General features: G+C 40.8%; 1 protein-coding gene across 2 annotated transcripts in view; it reads right to left on the bottom strand.

Annotated features, from left to right (window-relative positions):
* Positions 1-217: 217 nt before the first annotated feature.
* The window catches only part of MON2 (MON2 regulator of endosome-to-Golgi trafficking), an 88558-nt gene continuing 61979 nt past the window's right edge, over positions 218-26796 (bottom strand). For both annotated transcript variants that reach the window (XM_075274512.1, XM_075274513.1), the window contains 3 exons: positions 15107-15314; positions 10262-10344; positions 218-913 (listed from right to left, as the gene is read on the bottom strand). In XM_075274512.1, the coding sequence (XP_075130613.1) occupies positions 750-913; positions 10262-10344; positions 15107-15314 (455 nt within the window). In that variant the 3' untranslated portion in view covers positions 218-749. The remainder of the gene's footprint in view (positions 914-10261; positions 10345-15106; positions 15315-26796) is intronic.

Raw genomic sequence — 26796 nt, 5'->3', positions numbered from 1 at the left:
GCTTTTTACTGCGAAATTCTGTTTGAAATCAGGAAGATGTATACCTCATTCTTTCCATCATATTCTGCCGTCAGATAAGACAGGTTTTGCTTGTCTTCCACTCACATATGTATAATTACAGATGACACCAGTTGGCACCAGTTAAACGCAGAACGCTTCCCCCCCCCATCCCATTTAAAGACCAGTAAATCATCTCAGACTACCTGTGCGCTGAATACTGCTGGGACCAATATGTTTTTTTAAAATAATGGGACGTTTTATTACAGAACTGTACCATTTATTTTACACACAAATATGACAGTTCTCTTGGTTTACAAAGGCTAACAAAAAATATGGAATGTTATAGTATTGTTTTGCATAAAATTTAAGTACTTGTTGTACTTTCCAGGGGTTTCATCCACCAGTCTAATGTTGACCGAATGGGACTCTTTTTTGTTTTTGTTTTATAATTTATCACAGTCAGATCAATCCTCACCCATTCTGTGAAACAAATGATCATTTACTGCACTTAATTTATATTCAGAAGGCCCACAATGCTACTCACACAGGGACATTTATTGAGGTGTAAGTTTGTTTTCATGAATGGCTGAGCTCATTAGTATAGTAGTTAAAAGGTAGCCACAGGCGAGGTGGCTGCTCAGTTTAGTTCATCAAATGCGTCCTTCAGAAAAAAAGTAATTTCACTTAGGAGGAAACATTCATCTGCAGTACACTCATGTCATGTCTTCAAGAACAATCATTCCCAGCAGTCACGACTCTCCATTCTGTACTTTAGCTGCTGGTGGTTGCATGAAGTCCTTAAATGGAACCAGAGCTTCTTTCAGAGCTGAACACACTTCAGAGGAGGAACATGTGATGCATTCCACTAAGGTCGGATATAGAGAAATCACCTGGGCCCAGGTATTATCATCAACTGTAAGAAAGGATAGATAGTACATAAATGCAGGCCATACATATATAATAAACATACAGGGGATCGAAAATTGTCCCTGGCACCCTTTGCTGTTAATACCACAGGAGTAAAAGAATTCAATCGTTCCAATAAGATTACTGGCTTATTAAACCGAAAAAAAAAAATGATATCTATATATATCTAGACAATTAAATTGTTATTGAGAGTGGCATCCACTATGTATATCGCCCCCTGTAGGGTAGGAATGCAGCATATGACTGAAACCATGCTGATATAACAAACAGTTCAACTTATGGAAAGGTCCAGCATCCACAAAAATCAGTAACTTAAGGCCGGTTTAACATGGGTGTTATTGGTCTGGAAACTGAGGCGGAGGCCGCCTCGGTTTGCGGACCAAAATACAGGTAGCTGCGACTGGATGCCGGTGCAGTATACCGGCATCCAGTCTGCACTCGGCTCCGGATTAGGCCCAATGAATGGGCCTAGTCGGGAGGAGGGAGTGTCTTCAGGCGGATGTCGTGAGGTGAACCCGCCTGAAGAATGAGTATGTCGCTTCTTTTTTCTGGGAGCGGGAACAAACGTCTCCCGGAAAAAATTGATTTCAATGGGTGCAGTCTTTTTGGTCAGATTTTGAGTTGGATACGGCCTCAAAATCCTGACCAAAGTACCCCGTGTGAACTCAGCCTTATAGTTATAAAATCAAATATATATCACACCATATGTTATCCCTAACAGCCACAAAGGCTTGAAACGTGTAAGCTATGATACTTCTCCTCTTCCTGTAATTTTAGGGATAAGAAACACAGTTGCACATTTTTATGGATGTTTTTCTATTACCCGTGATATATAGTTAGCACATTTTTCAAACAGTGAATGACAATGGTTTTGCAGGTTGTAGTGCATTATAGGCCAACTTATGTTTTTCACTCATTGCTGTAGTTACAAGTTGTGCTTGGCTCCTGTCTGTGTTAACCCAATCCACCATACACAGGTCAGGATTAAGGTCATTAACTAAGCCAGGGTGTTATATGAAGTGTCACAGGTCCTTGCAAAGAGCCCAGGGTCTGTGTGTGTGGCTTGTATGCCAAACACAGCAGCTACTTCTCATAGCCGGTACCTGAGGAAGCTATATTGGGTCATAATATATATAATATGGCCAAGTATATTATACCGGTTGAAGGTACCCACCCTGAGGTATGAAATATTCCCAAAATAGTTAATGTCTCTAAATTTGGCACTTTATTAGCCAGCCTCAATCACTAGAGGCTCCAAAAAAAAGGGTTAGGGGTCCTTCAAAAAGGGATGATGGTCCAGGAGATTTAATCTGTCCAACTTCCTGCCAAACTATATGGCAAGACCTGGAAGAGTTCTGTTTTTTAATTTATTCCTTTTCTATTTTGCATACTGTTTGCTTGTATTTATATCTATATTAGTTTTTTTTTCCAATTACTGTAATTTTCCTGTATATATTAAAAATGTAATACAATTGTCGTTGGCTCTAAAACATTCCCACTATCCCAAAGAGAAAATACTGCTTATGCTTGGATTCACATCCGCGTTGGTACTCCGTCCGGGGGAGTCCGCATGGGACCCCACCGAATGGAATACCAAATGCAATTGCAAGCAGTGTGTAGTGAAAGTACATGGACCCCATAGAATATATGGGGGTCAGTGTCCTTGCTGCGCTGCGCTGCCCGTACGAATCATGCAGACAGGAAAGTAGATTGTGAACTACTTTCCTGCCTGCATGATCCCTGCAGAGATCTGGTGGCCAGCACACGGACCCCATTATACTGGCACACTGCTTGCAGCTGCGTTTGATATTCCGTTCAGGGGGGTCCTCATGTGGACTCCCCCAGACAGAATACCAACACAGATATGAACGAGGCCTTAGGTTTGCCTTTTGTTTGCTAGAGGGTGTGAGTGGTCTGGGTGAATCAGTGTCTAATATAAGTGGTAGGTGGAGGCAGCTAATTGTGTAGATGCTAGGGGTTCACTTTGCTCCTTTGTTTCCACACTGACCTATCACACTACAGAGTCCCTCTTTACAGTCACACATACTTGTGTAGTGAGTTCAGTTCCATGGCAGGTATACAGGTTTACCAACAAAAACTACATGATCAATATCAAAGCAGCAACCACTCAGAGTGCCTGTGATGAAAGGTCACCGATTGTCCATGAAATCTGTCTCAGTACTCTTCAGAGAGTCTAGATGTCAATGAAGCATTGGTAGAAGGAAAGATTGTTGCCAAAATTATAGGACAAAAGCATAGACATAGATTATTTACATGCTGCGCAAGAGATCAAAGTGCTTTTTCAAAAGTAAGCTACATTACTGATGACACACTCAGATATATGTTCAGGAAGAACATACTGCACAGAATCAATGTGTCTGGTTTTGTTTGCTACAGTAGTGGCTAGAAAAGGAATGGGAATTCTGCTCAATCTATTCCTGACTTTGGCTCAAAAAAAGCTAGCAACATCTGCAATAAAAAAAGCTGTTTTATTGCAATATGGGACCTGGATAACTCCTTTAAGATGTGACTCTTTACTACCCACCAAACACGGCACCATACATTGTTTAGTGACGGTGCTTGGTATTGCAATTCAGCCCTAGTCCTTTGAACAGGATTGAGCTGCTGCATGGTCATGTGACCAAAGGATATGATTTCACTAGTCTAAGAGGTAAGGGCACTTAATAAGAAAGACAAACATTTGTTAGGCAAGGAAGGAGGTAGAGATATAAAAAAAAGTAAATGGGAAAGAGAATTAAATGAGCAAATTATGAAAATTATACTTCTATTAAAGGTTGTCCAGAAAGTAGCAATTTTCTTGCCCTGTCCCAGAGGTTCTGGCAACGTCACCCCCGAGCCATGTGATCGAATGCAGTGTTTGCACCCCCACACAACTGATCTGAAAGGTATTCTATTATTTGTGTTATACTGGCTGAGTGACTATAGTAAAGTAATGAATTGCCATTGAGATCAGGGGAAGAAGGGCTGAAGGACCCGCAGAATGAGTGAGTGAGTGTGTGTGTCCCAGATCACATGACCCATCACCAGCAATCCCTGGGATCAGATAAGTAAACTACTACTCTGTGGACAACCCCTAAAAAATGGGTTGTCCTATAGCAATGAAAAGATGAATATCAAAGTAATTTTCAATTTTGGGTACAGGAGGTAGTTTGGAAAGTACACACTAAAAATAGCGCAAACAAACAAAATCTCTGGCACTCGGGGCAACACGGTGGCTCAGTGGTTAGCATTGCAGCGCTGGAGTCCTGGGTTCGTATCCCGCCAGGAACAACATCTGCGAGTTTCTATGCTCTCCCAGTGTTTGTGTGGATTTCCACTCATTCTGCAAAGACATACTAATAGGGTTAAAAAAAAAAAATAAAAAAAAAAAAAAAAGTGCATTGTGATCCCTATAGGGTTCACAATCTAAATAAAAAAAAAATCATCTCTGGCACTCAAAAATCTGTAGGTAAATTTAAAATTATGATGGGAGTATAATATCAGTAATATATCTTTTACTGCAAAAATCTAAACCAGGCTACCCTGTTGCAAGTTGCTCAAGATTGTTTACTGGAAATCTAAGGAAAAGAAGTCTCAATGCTCCTAAAAATAAAATCCCTGCACCTAAATATAGTCATGAATATATAGTAATGATTTAAGTTGTGAAAGGCTCAGGGATTCCATTAACATGAAAGTCTTTTCAAAAACCATAAACTATCCCATGAAATATTTGTTATCTGCAATAAAAACATTGACAGATATAGCACTGCCTTTATATATAGATTCGATAAACATCTCAATGTACATAAATAAGGAATAAATAGACTGGAGTGTAGGTTTATTTTGGACAGAACATAGTGTAAAAAGACTAAGACCTCATTTTACATACTAGCTGAATTTACAGCAACACATGCTCAATTCTTCCAACACATGATGACTTTAGGTGCACAGAAAGGATGAAATCGCTGACATCGCTACATGGGACTATGAGAAGCCACTGTAAACTAGTCTTGTGTTCAGATTCCTTTTTTTTTTTTTTTTTTTTTTTTTTTTTTTTTTTACTCTGCAAAAGCTGAAAAAAATATTTATTTTTAGAGCACCATTAATTCTATAGTGATATGCATTTGAGACGGGTTTACATTCAAAAAAAAACAAACACAAAAATACATAAAACAAATATAATGCCAACAGTGACCAACTGGGAAAGAGGTCCCGGCCTGCAAGTGCTTATAAGGGAAGGGGGATAAAGATAGCAAACTCTGTATACGCACCTCTTCATTTGGCCAGTGATTGAGTGTTCAGGTCCCTAGTGTTCCTGATCTTTGGGCCAAACAGGAGTGATACAGCCGATCAGTGGCTTAGTAGTGATGCACTATTCAGACAGAGTGCCGCTATTCAGTCAGTGATAGGCTGATGCAGTCATGTGTAAGTGCAATGTCATGAAAGACTGGGGATCGGACTCTTCACTGGCACCCCAGAAGAACAGAAAGGGGAGTAGGCAGAGTCTGTAATTTTAAGCCTCTGAAGGGGTTCAAAATGGAATTGGAATACCTCTTTTATGACAGTCTAAGTCTAGATATGCAGAAACAAAGAACTTGTGCACACTTACAGGAAAGACACTGCTTTTTTTTTTTTTTTTTTTTTTTACTATATCACTTATCTTGAAACAACACTAATGATAAGAATATGTTCAGTATGAATACAAGTGGAATATGAGGGATGCTCAATCGAATAAATAAAAACCTAAAAATAGTAACTACATCCCATTCATTACAGACAGTTCCTTCATTTGCCAAATGAGTTACAGAAAATGTGTAACTGGAAAATGATATAGCCCCTTTAAGACTGCTTAGTGTATGCAGATTGTCTTTAAGGGTTAACACAGACACTACAAAGTGAGTGAAATAGTTGTGTTAAATCGGTAAACTAGAACTATTCAAATGGTTTAGTTACAGAAATAAACTCCGCACACAATAACATGTAATAAGTTATTTCTGGATCAGCACGGGAGTCATGTAGAGCTAATGTTTCCATATCATGGCACAACAGATCATTTCTTTACTTTTCTTTATATTTATCTTGTGTCACTACTTTATCAAATGAACCGAAAACCTTCCCTCACTTCTGCTTAGGTGGGTGTTGTATGGGAAATACAATGTGACTTATTTCATATACACAGCAGGCATGAGCTGAACATGTGGCTTGTGCTTCTCATCTGGTAGAATTTGGTTTATTGTTCTTAAGAGAAAACAGAACATAACTGATGTTTCCATCTCATCATCTGAACTTATTTGATTTCTGTGACCCCTTCCATGTTATTCCTATATCTTTATGACAGTGTAGAAGTCACACACCTCTGCCGCATTCCCTGAATACATAGTTGTACTTTACTGTAACTCTGGAAAGAATATTTACTGAGACCGAACGGGTAATATAAATGGTTAACAACTTATTGTGCAAGATTTTTCATTTAGCCAATATAAGAATTGCATCACTTCTATTTCTTAACACACCTTCTATGGAATTATGTTGCTACACTGAATCCACTATTTCCAGTAAATTTTGTAACTCAGATTTTAGAACAAATATGTATATTAAGTTAATATTTTTTATAAAGAAATTATATTGTGTAATAATACTTGGTGGATTGAAAGACAACTGCACACTTGGTAAATGTCCAATAGCCAACAGGAAGAGCACATGGCTTCTATTCTAATTAATGGACATGACAATACTTTCCGGGTTACAGAGGCCTGTCTTATCCAGAATGGAGTTGTGTCTACCCACAGTGTCAGAATGGGAGAAGGAGTATGGCTGGATAGTTCTTTTAAGAAATCTACGCACTAAAGGAGGACATGCACAACAAATACGAGATCAGTCATAGTGGCATTACATGCTTCAAGGAATAAGTTTAAAAACCAAAAATATAAATATGCTGCATAGTCTACCGGACACTAGCTGTCCGGTAGGAGGTTCTCAGGTTGCCTTAGAGAGTTCAGACACACAGCACCCTGATATATTCACGGAAAAATACAAAATAAAATATTGGTCTTATGGTTTGATTTACTTTGAATGAGTTACAGAGTTGAGCGAGTACTCCCGTTTCGAATAGCACGCACCCATAGGAAAGAATGGAAGCGGCCGGCATGCAGTGGCAGCGGCTGGCTGCGTCCATTCATTCCTATGGGAGCATGCTATTCGAAACAGGAGTTTTGAATAGTACTCGCTCATCTCTATATAGGATTATATTATATGAGTGGTTAAAGAGCGACTATATTATTTGAAAGAAAATCAATAAAAAAAAAATATTGGTGTGGTCGGAAAATCATGGACTGGTTTGTGAAACGCATTTTTTTTTTTTTAAGTTTGGAAGTAGTTTGTGTGGAGGGATAAGGGTGTCCTGTCCCTTAGTCATATCCTAGATAACGGGATATTTAAGACCTTCAGAGTGATTTTTCTATACCCCAGGTGTGGTTCTATCAGTATCTTCAGCTTCATCATGCCTTCCATGTTCAGACTAGACGTACCCCCCTGACAGTTGGACTACACCCCGCACTGCAACATATGCTTATGGGATCTATTACTAAGGGAATGATATCTACACTGTACCGACAGTTATTAATGGCATACTTGGAGGATTTCCCGGACAAGACTAGGGAAAGGTGGGAGGGAGATGTTGGTGTGGTGGATGAGGAAACCTAGGGAAATGTGTTAGCCCTAACCCCAACACTGTCCCCTAGTGAAGCACAGAGACTGTCTTCTCTAGTGGAATTGATATCTAGAGTTAATAATACTATTAGGTTGGAGAGGGGCGTATATATACAGAGAAAGGCCCAAACTAAATTTGAAAAAATTTGGGGAGCATGGTTGGACACACCTGGCCTTCCCTCCCCGTCTCTGATTAGGAACAGATCTCTCACTTCAACTTTCTCTGTTTCCTTGATTCCCTGAGTGCTATTCTTTACATGGAAATCAAAGGAGGTTCGGGAGATTTAGCAGGGGGTCCTAATGGACTTCCCCCCCTCCCTCTTTATATGTCGGATTGTGTCTCCATATTTACTTTGAATTGTTATTGTGTTGCTGTTCTTTTGTCGATTGTTTGATTTTATGTAAAGAAAAATTTGTTAATAAAAATTATCTGATTAAAAAAAAAAAGGAAGTAGTTTGTGTGTATTGGAAAAGTTATAAGTAAAACCAAATGGTGATAAGTAGAGATGAGCGAGTACTGTTCGGATCAGCCGATCCGAACAGCACGCTCCATAGAAATGAATGGATGCACCTGGTACCTCCGCTTTGACGTCGGCCGGCCGCTTAACCCCCCGCGTGCCGGCTACGTCCATTCATTTCTATGAGAGCGTGCTGTTCGGATCGGCTGATCCGAACAGTACTCGCTCATCTCTAGTGATAAGTCCTCATTTCAAGCAGTAAATAACGGAAGCCCATAGCTTCTGTGACGTGACCGTGAATTCCAGTACTTGAATGGGGGGAAGGGGGGGGGGTAAGCAAAATAGCATGGTATAAGTCATGCACTATGGTGACCCTGTCATCTCTCTCCGAAGCAAAGGCCTGATGAATACGTTGCCTGAGGATGTATGAATCACCAACCTTGAAGGTCACACAACCTCAATATTGCTTCATCCAATTCCTCCAATTAATTCAAGCATCTCCATTTCTATCCCATTTATTTCAGTTTTCATGGTTTTTATTTTAATAACCTGATCCACAAGAAGATAAACATATTTCATAACAGGGGAAAATAGGATGAATTCAGATGTCTGGTGGTGTGATTGAAAAGAATTACCATCATATCCCATAGCTATATGTTGTCGAAATTAAACAGAACCAGGATGCAATGTAATTTAAAAGAGTTTTCCAGCTTCAGAATACAAATCCCCCAACCTCATAACATCCCTTTAGTGAGGGTAGATCCAGACAAACACTATTTACACAGTGTTTTACTGGGATGTCGGCCAAATTCCAAGAGAGGCCTGACACAGCTATTCTACAGCCCTTAGTTTCTCGGTCTCCTGCTATAGATACCGTATACATAACACTAAGGAATACAGAAATTACTTCTATTAATTGCATATTGATAACAATTGGCTTTTGAAAAAGAGAAAGAGTCCTGATCGTATACATTACATTTGATAACAAATGGAGTACTAAAGCTGCGCTGAAATACAGCATTACATGTATTCTAATGTATAAGCAAGGAGAAGTTATGTCTATGCCAATCCAGAAGAAAGGACTCCAGCACTTGTGACTTGCAAGGAACTCATATGGTGCCACTAATAAGTGCAACGTTCTGGCTTGTAAAAAGCCTTTATTGTCATATAATGGCTAGGGGTCAGAAACATGTGCTGTGTACTGTACAGTCATGTGAACAAGTAACGCTACCTCATGTATAGCGTTTAATCTACAGCATATACGGATATACTACTAACTGATCTTCATTAAAGCAAGAGATAAATATAAATTTGATGGATCGGTATAGCAAAAAAATAAAAATAAAAATTGGGGGGTGGGGGGGTGTCACCGCAGAAGAAGACAAGCAGGCAGTCCGATACCGGTGACATCACTCTTTCACCAGTTTCTGCCTGCCCAATCCATAGCAATGACCATGCTCATGTCTGAGATAAGGTTCCAGGTGGGAAACGGGGTGTCAGACTACCAGTACACTCATGTTATCACAGAAATGGGGCAGAGGTTTGAAGTCACATTGACTATAGTTACAATTGTGCTGGTGGCTTTTAGTGTCTGGATCAGTCATAAAGAAGAAAAAAAAATGTGAGGACTGGAAAAGCTATTCAGCCCTGACATCATATGTAAAATAATGCTCTGTCTGTATTATCCCTTTAATTTGACATAAGAAAATATAGACTTACATAAATATAAAAGGAGATTGAAAATAATGTATTAATATACACATATGCACGTGAATCTTTACTCAAGTGTGAAAATATTCCTCCCCTTGTTTTCACAGTTTCCATAGAGCCAGACCTATGTGACACTCACTGCTCTCACTGTTATCTACAGCTCTGCTTGACAATCAGTTCAGCTAATTGCATTTGCTGATAAAGTCCTCTCTGTTATCTCTCTATGTAAACACACAGATAACACAGAGTCTGTTCTCTACAAGCATCAGATTTCCACTAATCATAAGTATTGTAATACTTCATAGTGTCTTATTGAGCAAGCTGGGGGGGGGATACAGGAAGTGAGAAGAGGAGACAGCAGGCAAAGCTGCCGAAACAAGAGGTGTGAAAACGCCTTTAACATCCAAAAAAAAACAAAACAAAAAAAAACCCCACACCTTTAAAACCACATTACTTACCATTTTCGGGATGAGTTTTCTTAAGTGAGTCTATGAGAGTGCTTACAGCTTTTAAAACAAATATGATCTCTGTTACACGTTGCCTGAGAAGAAAAAATATAAAACCTACATTAAAAAATGAATAGTCCTAGAACACTACAGTGTATTACAATGCACAAACTGGGTAAGAATATTTTTTCTAGCACAAAGGTAACAGACTATTAATAGCTATACATTTTTTTTTTCCTTAACCATATCATTTTTATGTTTAGTGCTTCTTTAACCCAATTTACCATAGAAATTCTATTGCTGGAACTGCAAAATACAATGATTGCTGCGATTAAATAAAACCTTAAAGGGATTCAATCATTAAAATTCTATTTTTTCTCCCTAACACTTAGGAGTAGCCCTAAGTAGAGATGAGCGAGTACAGTTCGGATCAGCCGATCCGAACAGCACGCTCGCATAGAAATGAATGGACGTAGCCGGCACGCGGGGGTTAAGCGGCTGGCGTCAAAGCGAAGTACCAGGTGCATCCATTTATTTCTATGGAGCGTGGCTCATCTCTAGCCCTAAGAAAGGCTATTCTACTACTACCTTTAGATGTCTTCTCTGCGCCACCGTTTGGTAGAAATCCCGTTTTTCTTCTGTATGCAAAAGAGTTCTCTTGCAGCACTGGGGACGGTCCCCAGTGCTCAAACAGCACTGGAGGCGTCCTGACTGCTGTGAGAGAACTCTCCAGCGCCGCCTCCATCTTCAGGAATGGGCTCTTCACGCGTCTTCTTCCGGAGCTGGCTTCAAACTTCTAGGCATGTTCGGTTGGCTCTGCCGTCGGGCCTCAGGCAGGGCCGACTGCTCAAGCCTGCGGCCATTTTCTTGTGGCCGCTTACCCCAGCTTACTGTGTAAGTAGCCACAAGAAAATCGCTGCGGGCATACGCAGTCAGAGGCCCGACGGCACACCCGACTGCGCATGCCTAGAAGTTTGAAGCCAGTGCCGGAAGAAGCCGTTCCAGGTGAAGATAGAGGCGGTGCTGGAGAGTTCTCTCGCAGCATTAGGGATGCCCTCAGTGCTGTTTGAGCGCTAGGGAACGCCCCCAGTGCTGCAAGAGAACTCATTTGCATACCGACAAAAACTGTGATTTCTATCTAAAGGTAGGAAAAGAATAGCCTTTCTTAACTCCTTCCCGCCAATGGCAATTTTTCACTGTGCAGCCAAAATGACATGCCCCCTGTATTGTGTTTTGGTACAATTCCAGGGATTCTAAATTTATATGGTTTTATTTACATTTTGACCCCTTAGAAAAATCCAAAACTGTGTTAAAAAAAATTCTTTTCTAAAAGTCGCCATATTTTGACAGCCGTAACTTTTTTGTACTTCCGTGTACAGGGATGTATAGGGCGTCTTTTTTTGCGGGGCCGAGTGTACTTTTTAGTTCTACCATTTTCGGCAAATGCTATTGCTTTGATCACTTTTTATTCAAATTTTTATCAGAATCAAAACAGTGAAAAAACAGTGGTTTGGCACTTTTGACTATTTTTCCCGCTACGGTGTTTACCAAACGGGAAAAATATTTTTATAGATTTGTAGAGCGGGTAATTTCGGACACGGGGATACCTAACATGTACGTGTTTCACAGTTTTTAACTACTTTTATATGTGTTCTAGGGAAAGGGGGTGATTTGAATTTTTAATACTTTTTTAAAAATTTATATATATATATATATATATATATATATATATATATATATATATATATATATATATATATATATACAGTCCTATGAAAAAGTTTGGGCACCCCTATTAATTTTAATCATTTTTGGTTCTAAATATTTTGGTGTTTGCAGCAGCCATTTCAGTTTGATATATCTAATAACTGATGGACACAGTAATATTTCAGGATTGAAATGAGGTTTATTGTACTAACAGAAAATGTGTAATATGCATTAAACCAAAATTTGACCGGTGCAAAAGTATGGGCACCTCAACAGAAAAGTGACATTAATATTTAGTAGATCCTCCTTTTGCAGAGATAACAGCCTCTAGTCGCTTCCTGTAGCTTTTAATCAGTTCCTGGATCCTGGATGAAGGGATTTTGGACCATTCCTCTTTACAAAACAATTCAAGTTCAGTTAAGTTTGATGGTCACCGAGCATGGGCAGCCCGCTCTCAAATGATCTGAAAACAAAGATTGTTCAACATAGTTGTTCATGGGCAGAATACAAAAAGTTGTCTCAGAGATTTAACCTGTCAGTTTCAACTGTGAGGAACATAGTAAGGAGATGGAAGACCACAGGGACAGTTCTTGTTAAGCCCAGAAGTGGCAGGCCAAGAAAAATATCAGAAAGGCAGAGAAGAAGAATGGTGAGAACAGTCAAGGACAATCCACAGACCACCTCCAAAGAGCTGCAGCATCATCTTGCTGCAGATGGTGTCACTGTGCATCGGTCAACAATACAGTACACTTTGCACAAGGAGAAGCTGTATGGGAGATTGATGAGAAAGAAGCTGTTTCTGCAACCACGCCACAAACAGAGCCCCCTTAGGTATGTAAAAGCACATTTGAACAAGCCTGTGGACTGTTGAAACAAAGATTGAATTGTTTGATCATACAAAAAGGCGTTATGCATGGCGTCCAAAAAAAAAACAGCATTCCAAGAAAAACACTTGCTACCCACTGTAAAATTTGGTGGAGGTTCCATCATGCTTTGGGGCTGTGTGGCCAATGCCGGCACCGGGAATCTTGTTAAAGTTGAGGGCCGCATGGATTCCACTCAGTATCAGAAGATTCTTGAGAATAATGTTCAAGAATCAGTGACGAAGTTGAAGTTACACTGGGGATAGATATTTCAGCAAGACAATGATCCAAAACACCGCTCCAAATCCTCAGGCATTCATGCAGAGGAACAATTACAATGTTCTGGAATGGCCATCCCAGTCCCCAGACCTGAATATCATTGAACATCTGTGGGATGATTTGAAGCGGGCTGTCCATGCTCGGCGACCATCAAACTTAACTGAACTTGAATTGTTTTGTAAAGAGGAATGGTCCAAAATCCCTTCATCCAGGATCCAGGAACTGATTAAAAGCTACAGGAAGCGACTAGAGGCTGTTATCTTTGCAAAAGGAGGATCTACTAAATATTAATGTCACTTTTCTGTTGAGGTGCCCATACTTTTGCACTGGTCAAATTTTGGTTTAATGCATATTGCACATTTTCTGTTAGTACAATAAACCTCATTCCAATCCTGAAATATTACTGTGTCCAGCAGTTATTAGATATATCAGACTGAAATGGCTGCTGCAAACACCAAAATATTTAGAACTAAAAATGATTAAGATTAATAGGGGTGCCCAAACTTTTTCATAGGACTGTATATATATGAAGAGGCGCTAATCTTTCGGAGTGTGGAACTATGTGTAGACGCGCATACCTAATCCTACTGCATGTGGTACTGTGTGCAGACGCGTGTATCTAATCCTATGGCATGTACAACTGTGTGCAGACGCGCGTATCTAATCCTCTGGAGTGTGGAACTGTGTGTAGACACGCGTATCCAATCCCCCGGCATGTGGCACTGTGTGTAGACACGCGTATCCAATCCCCCGGCATGTGGCACTGTGTGCAGACGCGCGTGTCTAATCCTATGGCATGTGGTACTATGTGTAGACGCGCGTATCTAATCCTCCCCCGTGTGGTACTGTGTGCAGACGCGCGTATCTAATCCTCCCCCGTGTGATACTGTGTGCGGAGACACGTATCTAATTCTCTGGCTTGTGGTACTGTGTGCAGAGGCATGTATCTAATCCTATGGCGTGTACAACTGTGCGCACACACACGTATCTAATCCTCCCCTGTGTGGTATTGTGTAAAGAGGCGCGTATCTAATCCTTCGGCGTGTGTCACTGTGTGCAGACGCGCGTATCTAATCCTATGGCATGTGGTACTATGTGTAGACGCGCGTATCTAATCCTCCCCCGTGTGGTACTGTGTGCAGACGCGCGTATCTAATCCTCCCCCGTGTGATACTGTGTGCGGAGACGCGTATCTAATTCTCTGGCTTGTGGTACTCTGTGCAGACGCGCGTATCTAATCCTCTGGAGTGTGGTCACTCCTATTTTCTGTTGGCCAAACTGCAAGGTAAGATTTACAGATAGGCCTCAGGGTGAGGATCAGTAGATCACAATGTTAGGTTACCATTAAAGACCATCTAACCTGTCACCTAGTTTCAATGCAACAGCCTCACTGCACTCTTATATGGGGCTTGTATGAACCGTTCAGCACGACTAGTTGGTTCTTGTCTCGTGTTCTCTGACCACTAAGTAACTACCCTTGGCTGGCATGAGTGCAATGAGGGCTACTGCTGCATCTGAACAAAAGGGGATGCAAAATAATTTCATCTACAAAACTCTGCCCTGTAATGTACGTCTTGTATAGCACGTATGCTGTTGCTGCTTGGGGTGTTTTTTTTAGCCATCTGGAAGAATTGGGATCCTCCTAAATATTATGATAGAATAGTAAATAGATCACTTAAAGGATGAAATCCGGTACTGAAAACCTCTACCTGTGTGTGGTATATGGCCTCTATAATAAGGTCTTTGTAATACAAGAAAAGCTCAGTGTAGCACCTTCATTATATTTCAGGTCTCTAAAGTCTCCATTCTCTAAACCATTGGATTAACAAAACAAATGTATCTCATTATTAAGCTGTAATATTGTAATATTAGCTCACTGGTCTGAAGTGTTGAAAACTTTTTTTTGTGGATTCATATGTTACTTGCACAAGGGAATACATCAAGATGAAAATTTTTGCTGCATAATTTATTTTCCTGATACTCCTAGCAGGAATATATATTTATATACCTTGGCAGAGGACATTTCCCGCTTAGCCTTTCATCATCTATGTAGCGATGGAGGACATCTTGGGATCTCTTCAATAGCACAGAAAGTGCCATTCTGGAAATATATCCTTCCTGTGGTGTTGTTACTTTATTGCTAAATGAGAACTGAAGCAATGTCTCAAAGCACACTTTCGAAAACTCTTCTCGCATCCTAATGTCTATTTCAGCCTCTGTAAAACAGACACAAAGGATTTAGTGGCAATGAGAAAATAAAAGCAACTCACGACCTACAATTAGAAACAAAAATCAATTACTTTTGCACTACGGGCTCAGAGTACTAGAAAGGAATTGCAATGGAGTTATCATACTGTGAAAAGAATTCAGACAACCCAGCCCTTGGCAAACAGACAGAATGTGGCTGGAAATCAAACTTGCTTCAGATCAACATTTCTAAACATGTTTGCTACAAGGTATCGGGAAAAGAAGCCATTTATTTGTTTGTGTTTAGAAGGTTAATACAGGGAATGTCATATCCTTACACAAACTGAACAAAAAGAAAGATAAACCATTCATCACCTATCAACTAGACAGAGAGAAATGGGCCTGACTGCTAGAGTACGGGAACCTGGTTCACCATTTTCCTTAGCCATAGGATCAAACATGCGCCTTGCGGCATGGCCTAGCATTTGATGGTGGGGGGCATAGTGGTCTTATCCTTCCCAATACAACATTTATCATCCATCCAGTGGCTAGCTAATAAATATTTTGGGCTAGAATATCCCTTTAGACAATGTATGCTTACTGTATTTTATTGCTGTTCAGTAACAGCTAAAGATGATGCAACATTCCGAAAAAAGATCTATGCCCACAAGTGCAAGGACATGTAACCCTGTTTATATAGTATTTCCTAGCTAATATTAATGTATCCTAAGTTTTTATCCTAGACAGTGATATGTGAGATATATATATATATATATATATATATATATATATATATATATATATATATATATATATATATATATATATATATATATCCTACTAATATTATAAATGTGAAAGTTTGTGTGTTTGGATGTTTGTGAGTTTGGATGTTTGTTCCTCAATCACGCTAAAACGCCTGGACGGATTTGCGTGCAATTTTCCACAAACATAGTTTTCCCTCAGGATTGAGTCACAGGCTACTTTTGGTGCCACTAAACAACATGGCTTCCTAGCAGGAGACTCACAAAAGCAGGACTCCTAGCCCCAGCTATAGACTAAGGGCTAGTTCACACGTAAAAACCTCCTGGCTTATTTTGGTCCTGAAAAAAAAACGCTTCCTAATTAGGAAGCTTTTTTTTGACATTGCCAAGCTTTTTTTGGAGCTTTTTTTTGTAAAAACCGCTTCCAAAAAAAGCCAGGCTGTTTTCCCCTCCTATATGAGTGAATGGGCTGAAAAAACCGTAGCGTTGCTTATTTTTGCAAAAAACGGCGCGGGAAAAAAACCGCGCGGTTTTTGCCACCCATTCACTTCTATTGCTTTCTTCAGGCGGAAAACGCCTGAAGAAAGGTCATGTCGCTTCTTTTTTCTGCTAGCTGAAAAATAACTAGCAGAAAAAAAAAGGGTACTATTCCGTTATCGGGCCAGCAGCAGCGCATTTCAGCACCAGCTTTCGGGACAGCAGTTCAGTTCAGCAGCGGGAATTACAATGACATCCGAGGACTGCTGGCCCGATGCTTGTGCCCAGTAGCCAGTACATCAATGACCCCCCCTCCATCTCCTCCTCCTTCCAGTGCTGCCCCCCAGCTCTCCTTACATCTACCCCGTACCCTCTCCCCGCCACATGACTAAGCCGATGCTGGCCCGATGATAGAGGCCGTGCTTGTGTGTAGTAGGCAGTACATCGATCGATGCCCTCATCCTCCTCTTCCTTCCAGTGCTGCCCCCCAGCTCTTCTTACATCTGCCCCGTACCCTCTCCCTGTAATAGGCCTCACCGTAAATCTTGAGCAATGAATGCTACTAGATAGCCGCCGGACGCTGCAGAAAGTTTGTCCCTCCGGCTCGCTGTAGCTCACCGTTCCTATAGTCGGCGTGTTTCTTGTCAGGGCCTGGATTGAGCCCCGGTGTCTTTCCTTTCGGTCTCGGTACTAGCGCTGAGGTGAGGCCTAGTCGTGTGGCGGGGAGAGGGTACGGGGAAGATGTAAGGAGAGCTGGGGGGCAGCACTGGCAGGAGGAGAAGGATGGGGGAGGGGGGTCATCGATGTACTGGTTACTGGGCACAAGCATCGGGCCAGCAGTCCTCGGATGTCATTGTAATTCCCGCTGCTGAACTGCTGTCCCGAAAGCTGCTGCTGAACTGCGCTGCTGCTGGCCCGATAACGGAATAGTACCAAAAAAAGCTAGTGGAAAAAAAAAGCTAGCGGAAAAAAAAAGCTAGCTGTTCACATAGGGCTCCATTGTAAAGGGGCTGATTTTGAAGCGAAATCCGCTGTCAAAAAACTCCCCTTTGCCCACGTGTGAACTAGCCCTAACACACACTGCCTGGCATTTCCTGCCTCAACCTGCCTGCACACTCCTTACTGTCTCCTCAGGAGTAGCCCTCACTCTACTCACTCACATTTACATATAGCTTTCCACTATACATACACAATACAACACATCACATTGTAATTACATGTATCTCCTATCACTGCTATATACAGTACCTGATACATATATACTCCTGTACACAGGCTGTATATACTATATAATTACATGTATTACCTATCACTGCTATATACAGTGCCTGATACATATATACTCCTGGACACAGGCTGTATATACTATATAATTACATGTATCTCCTATCACTGCTATATACAGTACCTGATACATATATACTCCTGTACACAGGCTGTATATACTATATAATTACATGTATTACCTATCACTGCTATATACAGTGCCTGATACATATATACCCCTGTACACAGGCTGTATATACTATATAATTACATGTATCTCCTATCACTGCTATATACAGTACCTGATACATATATACTCCTGTACACAGGCTGTATAACACATCACATTGTCTGTATCACAACATACACAATATAACACATCAAATCACATTTGCTAGCCCCCCAAACTTTTTAAAGCACTTTTACAGTTTCACACGTCTGTGTCTGCCCAATACTCAACTCACCGCAGACGAAGTCGCGGGTAAAAGCTAGTATATATATATATATATATATATATATATATACACACACACACACACTCACCGGCCACTTTATTAGGTACACCATGCTAGTAACGGGTTGGACCCCCTTTTGCCTTCAGAACTGCCTCAATTCTTCGTGGCATAGATTCAACAAGGTGCTGGAAGCATTCCTCAGAGATTTTGGTCCATATTGACATGATGGCATCACACAGTTGCCGCAGATTTGTCGGCTGCACATCCATGATGCGAATCTCCCGTTCCACCACATCCCAAAGATGCTCTATTGGATTGAGATCTGGTGACTGTGGAGGCCACTGGAGTACAGTGAACTCATTGTCATGTTCAAGAAACCAGTCTGAGATGATTCCAGCTTTATGACATGGCGCATTATTCTGCTGAAAGTAGCCATCAGATGTTGGGTACATTGTGGTCATAAAGGGATGGACATGGTCAGCAATAATACTCAGGTAGGCTTTGGCGTTGCAACGATGCTCAATTGGTACCAAGGGGCCCAAAGAGTGCCAAGAAAATATTCCCCACACCATGACACCACCACCACCAGCCTGAACCGTTGATACAAGGCAGGATGGATCCATGCTTTCATGTTGTTGACGCCAAATTCTGACCCTACCATCCGAATGTCGCAGCAGAAATCGAGACTCATCAAACCAGACAACGTTTTTCCAATCTTCAATTGTCCAATTTTGATGAGCTTGTGCAAATTGTAGCCTCAGTTTCCTGTTCTTAGCTGAAAGGAGTGGCACCCGGTGTGGTCTTCTGCTGCTGTAGCCCATCTGCCTCAAAGTTCGACGTACTGTGCGTTCAGAGATGCTCTTCTGGCTACCTTGGTTGTAACGGGTGGCTATTTGAGTCACTGTTGCCTTTCTATCAGCTCGAACCAGTCTGGCCATTCTCCTCTGACCTCTGGCATCAACAACGCAATTCCGCCCACAGAACTGCCGCTCACTGGATGTTTTTTCTTTTTCGGACCATTCTCTGTAAACCCTAGAGATGGTTGTGCGTGAAAATCCCAGTAGATCAGCAGTTTCTGAAATACTCAGACCAGCCCTTCTGGCACCAACAACCATGCCACGTTCAAAGGCACTCAAATCACCTTTCTTCCCCATACTGATGCTCGGTTTGAACTGCAGGAGATTGTCTTGACCATGTCTACATGCCTAAATGCACTGAGTTGCCGCCATGTCTGTCTGTCTGTGCTCTAATGCGAACCAAACGACTGGACCGATCTTCACCAAATTTGGTACAGAGATACTTCAGATATCCGGGAAGGTTTAAGACGAGACTCCAACTCACTCGGACGTACCGTTGCTGAGATACAGCATTCCAAACACAGTGCCCCCCCTTAGCCAATACAAACCTGCAAGACTTTCACTCATATTCCAACTGCAATACACACGGTCACTCCACATAAACAATACAACACTGATATCCAAACTGAGATACACACATCACAGGATTAGATACACAGATCAGCACACAGTACCACATGTTAGAGGATTAGATACACGGGTCTGCACACAGTCCCACAGATCAGAGGATTAAATACGCACTTCTGCACACAGTTCCACACAGGGGAGGATTAGATACAGGTGTCTTCACACAGTTGTACACGCCATAGGATTAGATACACGCGTCTGCACACAGTACCATATGCCGTAGGATTCGATACGCGCCTCTTCACACAATACCACACAGGGGAGGATTAGATACATATGTCTTCACACAGTTGTACACGCCATAGGATTAGATACGTGCGTCTGCACACAGTACCACATGCCGTAGGATTAGATACGTGCCTTTTCACACAATACCATAAAGGGGAGGATTAGATACACGTGTCTTCACACAGTTGTACACGCCATAGGATTAGATACGCGCATCTACACATAGTTCCACATGCCGAAGGATTAGATATGCGCCTCTTCACACAATACCACACAGGGGAGGATTAGATACGTGTGTGTGCACACAGTACCACTCTTTGGAGGATTAGATACATGCCTCTGCAAACAGTACCACAAGTCAGAGAATTAGATACGCGTCTCCGCACACAGTACCACACGGGGGAGGATTAGATACGCGCGTCTGCACACAGTACCACACGGGGGAGGATTAGATACGCGCGTCTGCACACAGTACCACACGAGGGAGGATTAGATACAAGCGTCTGCACACAGTACCACACGGGGGAGGATTAGATACGAGCGTCTGCACACAGTGCCACACGGGGGAGGATTAGATACGCGCATCTACACACAGTACCACATGCCATAGGATTAGATACGCGCGTCTGCACACAGTACCACATGCCGGGGGATTGGATACGCGCGTCTCCACACAGTTCCACACGCCGTAGGATTAGATACGCGCCTCTTCACACAATACCACACAGGGGAGGATTAGATACACGTGTCTTCACACAGTTGTACACACCATAGGATTAGATACACACGTCTGCACACAGTACCACATGCCGTAGGATTAGATACTTGCATCTAAACACAGTACTACATGGGGAAGGATTAGATACAGCTTTACTCCAGGTATCCATAACAACTGATCACAGGTTTTTCACTGACATTCAAAATGAGATACACAATCACATGACGCTTATGGACATACACACAAACCACATACAAAATACACCAATGCAAAATTGGACAATTCTTATGGGGCCACTACACAAACATAACATGTAATATACCCGTGCGAAGCAGGGTCCTCCCTCTAATATATATATATATATATATATATATATATATATATATATATATATATAGCATATGCCATATCCATAGAAATTGCCCACCACTAGATTCCTTAATGATCAGTAAAATTAAGGTCCCCTATGAGGGCACAGTGGCTTGGTAGAAGTTGGATAATACAAAAACTTTTCATGGAAACTTTTACTTGCATGCATCAAGACAGCAGAAGTGGACACTGGGACCAGTGCTGTTTATCTGTGGGGGACTCTGCAGTTGAATTCATGCACAACTCCCTTCAGACCATACTAAACTATCCTTAGAACATGCCATAGAGGTTTTTCACCGAATTACTAGTTTAAAGAGGATGTCCATATGTCCTATCAGATGTCAGATGGACTCATTCTACAAGACACAGGGGAGAGAATATCTGTAAGGCTGAGTTCACACAGAGTTTTTCGGTCAGGATTTTGAGGCCGAACTCGCCTCAAAATCCTGACCAAAAAGACGGCTCCCATTGATTTCAATGGAAGCTGGTCATTTATTTTTTCCGGGAGCTGGAACAAACGACATGCTCAATCTTCAGGCGGATTGTGCCTCACGAATCCGCCTGAAGACACTCCCGACTAGGCCCATTCATTTGAGCCTAATCCAGATCACAGTGCTGCAACTGGATGCCGGTGCAGTCGCGGCTGCCCCGTACTTTCGACCGGAACCTGAGGCGGCCTCCGCGTCAAATTCCGATCCAAAATACTCCGTCTGAACTCAGCCTAAGAGTAGCTATAATTGTGACAAAATTAAACCGCCCTGCTTTATCTGGCTGCCCTATTTTTTTCCAGGATTGAGGAGATACAGATAAGCAACGATCAGCCGATTCCAGTTGTAACTAGTATACTATAAAAAGTGTTGTCTGTGACCCCATTCAGCAGTTATTGGGCACTGGCCATGTAATGAAAAAAAAAAAAACAGGCACAATTGTTTTTTATTGCCTTTTGGTCATTGAACCCAAAAAAGAGACTGTACAACTGTTTCCTGAGAACACAATATTAGGACATTAGCATCAGTTTAGAGGACAGGTTACTTTATTGGTACAAGTTTTACAAGCTCATTTACAAAATGTTTGCAATCAAAAAATGGCAACAATTTGGATGTTTGATTTTTACATTTAGGAGGTAAAGGAATGCATGTAATTCTACTTGGCAGTTGTGGAGGAACAAGGACATGGAGGAGACAATATCTGTCATGATTCTTTGGGGAAAAAGGGAAGTAAGTGGCACGAGAAAGATAAGTGGTAAGGGCAAAAGGGGCAGTGCAGTGGGATGATGTTACTAGGAAGGAGGTAAAGGAAATTATAATGTAGCAGCTCTCTGAGAGACAGCAGAAATAGAGAAATCGCTCAGTGGGGCAAGAAGAAGGGGACACAGTAAGTGGGTGATAGCTCTGCTGGAGAGGGGGCAAGGGGAAAAGGCAGAAGGCAGCCTGGACTCTGAGGTCAGAGGGCAAAGCATGACAGTTTGTGGCAGGGTTTCTGTTGAGAATTATGAAGGCCTACATTAAAAATCATTCCACGTTGCTGCTTGTATGCCACTTTCTTCCTCCATAGGCTACATGCACACAAATGTGCCAATCATTTCCTGAACAGGCAGGAATAGCCCCCATCGTGATTATATGCCCAGAGTTTACTCCACCTCCCATACACGAACGGCTACAGAAATTATTAGTTCAGTTTGACTGACAAAACACACGTTCATGGGCATGGAGGGTTAGTGGTGCCCTAACTTTAATCTGACCCTGTTTAGACAGTAAAAAAAAACCTTATAGATAAAAAATATGTATATAGAATTTAAGGCCAGTTGAGGAATTTATACTCTCGTTCTACCCTACTTCTCTACATTATTCATGCTGGATATATTTGATTAAAAATAACAGATTGATCATTGATGTCCCCACTATATTATAGTCAATACTTTACAAGCTCCTGAAAAAGGAAGATGTAAGAAAGATAACACCTCAAAGGAGATCTCTACATGGAATTTAAAAAAAAACACGCCAACTGATTCCACAGTTCCAAGTCTAAGAATACCACTACTGTTCATCCTTAGTCATTTTTAGATTTTGACATTTTTCCATCTTTAGTCATTTGTTCCTCTTAGAGAACAATGGTTTGTGTGATCACAGTTTCTAGGCTTGGAAAGATTTCTAACCTCTCTATGAGGAACATACTACAAAAACTCAGAATTAAACTAGATTATTTATGTAGCGATAGGACAGCTAGCTCTTTTGTGTCACCTCAATTTACTGAAAGAACATTTTGTAAAGCAGAAATAATATGCATGGTGTTTTCCCTAAGGGAAAATAAACCCGTTACAATCCTATAATGGTGAAAGTAGACGATTACTCATCTTTTTCCTTTGAATTATCAGAATCTAATAAACATTCTTTTGTATTATTTCCAGGGAAAAAAAAGATTAACCAAGTTTAATTTGAAGAAGAACTCCCATAAAACCACTTTTTCATAATGGCACGCACCATCCCATTGTCTATCATGTCAGACTTGTTTTACGTACATTGTACTCAATGCTATGCAGATCAGCCTCCTGCCTGCTTCCCATGAGATCACCTTGGTTTTAGATGGTACCTGTTTTATCTCCCTCAGCTGGAGCCAGTATCATCTCAGTCAGCTGGGACGACAATGTAAAACATCTTTCTCTTTATATTTTCCTATATCATCTAAGAGACCATAACTAGACGGCCTGCACTGTCATGTCCTTTATTTCAAGTGAGATGGGGGACGTCTGATTATTAGTAGTAACTGGCAAGAGTTTGCACCCACTTCTAACCCTGTGGAAAACCGGTGGGAACAGATACAGATGGTTTGTTAGGAATTACTATCTAGTCTTCTCCTGTTAGGAAGGACTCATTTAATGCTGTAGACAGCCTCATGACACCTTCCTTCTCTCCTTCCACCCGTCCATAGACTGTATTGTAAACTAATCTTTTTGTGTACAGAGTATTGACTAAAACTACTCAGTTAAGAAGTAAATGCAGAACTAATAACTAACACACAGGCATCTTTCTTTAGTGAATCATATTGCAAATTTGTTCCCTTCACTTCAAAGAAATGTGCAACAGATCTTCAGTCCAATTTAGTGAGTAGTTTTTTTTTTTTTTTTTATGAGTGATCGCAGATTTGGATACTTATTTTCCTGTAACAGAATGTGTATTTAATTTAGAATAAACTTTTGTCACAAACTAGACCAACTAATAAAGTGGTCTAAAGTGGTAATTTTTAGACAGCCAGTCTATGCCCAAGACTATACAACCTGGCTATAGTCATAAATCTGGTGCATCTTTTTCAAATAATGGCAAAAAAAAAAAAAAAATAGAGATAGATCGGCATCACTCCGGGAACAATATTTAAGATTTAACTTTTAATCCATATTATAGTAAAATACAAAAAAAAAAAAAAAGATACAGAAAGAGGTGAAAAAAAAATCCAACGCGTTTCAAACTAAAGAACAGTTCCAAAATGCGTTGGAGTTTTTTTAATATGTTTTTTTCACTCTGTTTTTTTCTTTGTATTTTACTATTAATATGGATTAAAAGTTAAATCTTAAATATTGTTCCCGGACTGATGCCGATCTATTTCTACTTTTTTTGCCATTGTTTCTACGCTCCTTGGTCCAGGAAGCTGATCGTGTACCCCGAAGAACGCATCACATTATTCACGGTGAACTCCAAACTTTTCGTTATGTATGGACATTTTTTCAAATGCCTAACTTTACATTGCCAATCACTGTGTGGCCCAATGTGTTTATTTCTATTTAAAATTAAGTTATTCACTTTTACTTGGGTGGCTCTAATGTGGAAAAAACACTTTTCTCCTATTTTATCTATACAGTCACTGCAGCTGCAGTGCGTTCTTTATGATAAAAATTATGTATTATTAAAGTTTTCAGGAAGTGATGCGGTATATCATTCTCCCTTCCCTAGTGAGTAAGTGGGGATGCACAGAGTGTTTTTTCTGTGTATAAAATGTTAGTGTTGGTATCCTGCCTCGCTCACGCCTCTAGCAGTACATTCAAATATATCCATACCCTTCCCCTCTGGTAAGGCCGGGTTCATACAGGGTTTTTTGGTCTGGAATGTGAGACAGAGGCCGCCTCAGGTTCCAGGTTCTCTCGCACTCTGCTCTGGATTAGGCCCAAATGAATGGGCCTAGTCGGGAGGAGAGATTGTCTTCAGGCGGATGTCCTGAGTCGACTCTGCTTGAAGAATGAGCATGTCCATTCTTTTTTTCCGGAAGCTGGAACAAACCGCTGCCGGAAAAAAGAACTGACCGGCTCCCATTGATTTCAATGGGAGTTGTCTTTTGGTCAGGATGTTGAAGCGAATTCAGCCTCAAAATCCTGACCAAAAAAACTCCATGTGAGCTCAGCCTAAAGTCTCCTACATTTACAAAGAATTGACAACAAGTGAGATGCAGAAATGGGAAACATTAACTTATTGCATCTGCTCTAGCAGCCAGTGTGAAAACTTGAATATCTAAAGATTTTTTTTTTCATGGATAGGCATAGAAAACCAAAAATAAAAAACAATTAAAAATGATGATAATAAAAATTTAACTTCTATAATATACTTCTGATCATACACGCCCCCTAAACAAGGCATTAAAGGGTTTTTTTTTGTTTGTTTTTTTACAACATGCTAAGGATAGGCCATAAGTATCTGACTAGTGGGGTCCCGACTAGAGGCACCACATGCATTAGCTGTTTGTGGCCGCTTCCAATGTCCATACTGTAACACAGCAGGAAGCTGGAAGTAGTTGGCTCCATGCTTTGTATAGTGGCTGGGCGCTGTCACTGCAACTCTGCTCACATTGGGATCTGAACCGCAGTGCTATTTGGCCACTATATAGGCACCGAAGCCAACTGCTTCTGGCTTTGTACTGTGTCTATTACATACATCAAAAACAGCCTTGAACAGCTGATCTGTTTAATCCTGTTGGCTCCACCAGAAACCAGATATGTATGGCCTACCCTAAGAGCAAACCATAAAAAATTCCAGCCCAGCTTCTTTAATAATGCAAAGTTGTGTAAGAAATTTACAATTTGTTTTCTATCATTTTGTTTTACAATATAAGAAACCAGTACATGTGAAAAGTGCGCAACTGAATCATTAGAAGGAGCAGAATATTTTAGTAAAGCTGTACAAGATATCTTATGCAGTAAAGTGGGTTCAGAAAGGCTGTGTCTTCAATGCATATAATAAAATACATGTATGTTTTGTTTTTTTTGCCCCCACTGAAAGCAGATATAATAATACCCTGTATAAAAAAAAGTTTCTGTAACTCTTACTAATTGAGTATCCATCATATAACCACAAAGGAAGTAAAACAGTAGTACATTTTGTGTAATTACCAAGTAACTATATTATAATCGAGTAATTATACTCGAGTATAAGCCAAATTTTTCAGTTTTTGTGCTGAAAAAGCCCCCCTCGGCCTATACTCGAGTCAGCAAAGAAATTTTTTTTTATTTTTTTTTTTAGGAGGTGGGGTCTATGACCAGCCACAATATTAATGTATAGAATCTCCCATAAAATAGTGCAAAAAAAAAAAAAGTTCTAAATCCCTCCTTTCCCTAGAATACTTATAAAAGTAGAAAATTACTGTGAAACACATTCACATTAGGACATTAGGTATTCCTGTGTCTGAAAGTGCTCGGTCTACTGAATATAGGGGATCTGCAGTGCTCCTGTTCCGTCGGGAAGGGGTTAATAGGAGCACTGCAGATACCC

This window comes from Leptodactylus fuscus, chromosome 5 (assembly GCF_031893055.1).
Source record: "Leptodactylus fuscus isolate aLepFus1 chromosome 5, aLepFus1.hap2, whole genome shotgun sequence".
Lineage (NCBI taxonomy): Eukaryota > Metazoa > Chordata > Amphibia > Anura > Leptodactylidae > Leptodactylus > Leptodactylus fuscus.
Note: the sequence above shows the minus strand (reverse complement) of the source record. Positions and strands in the feature narration are given on the sequence as shown.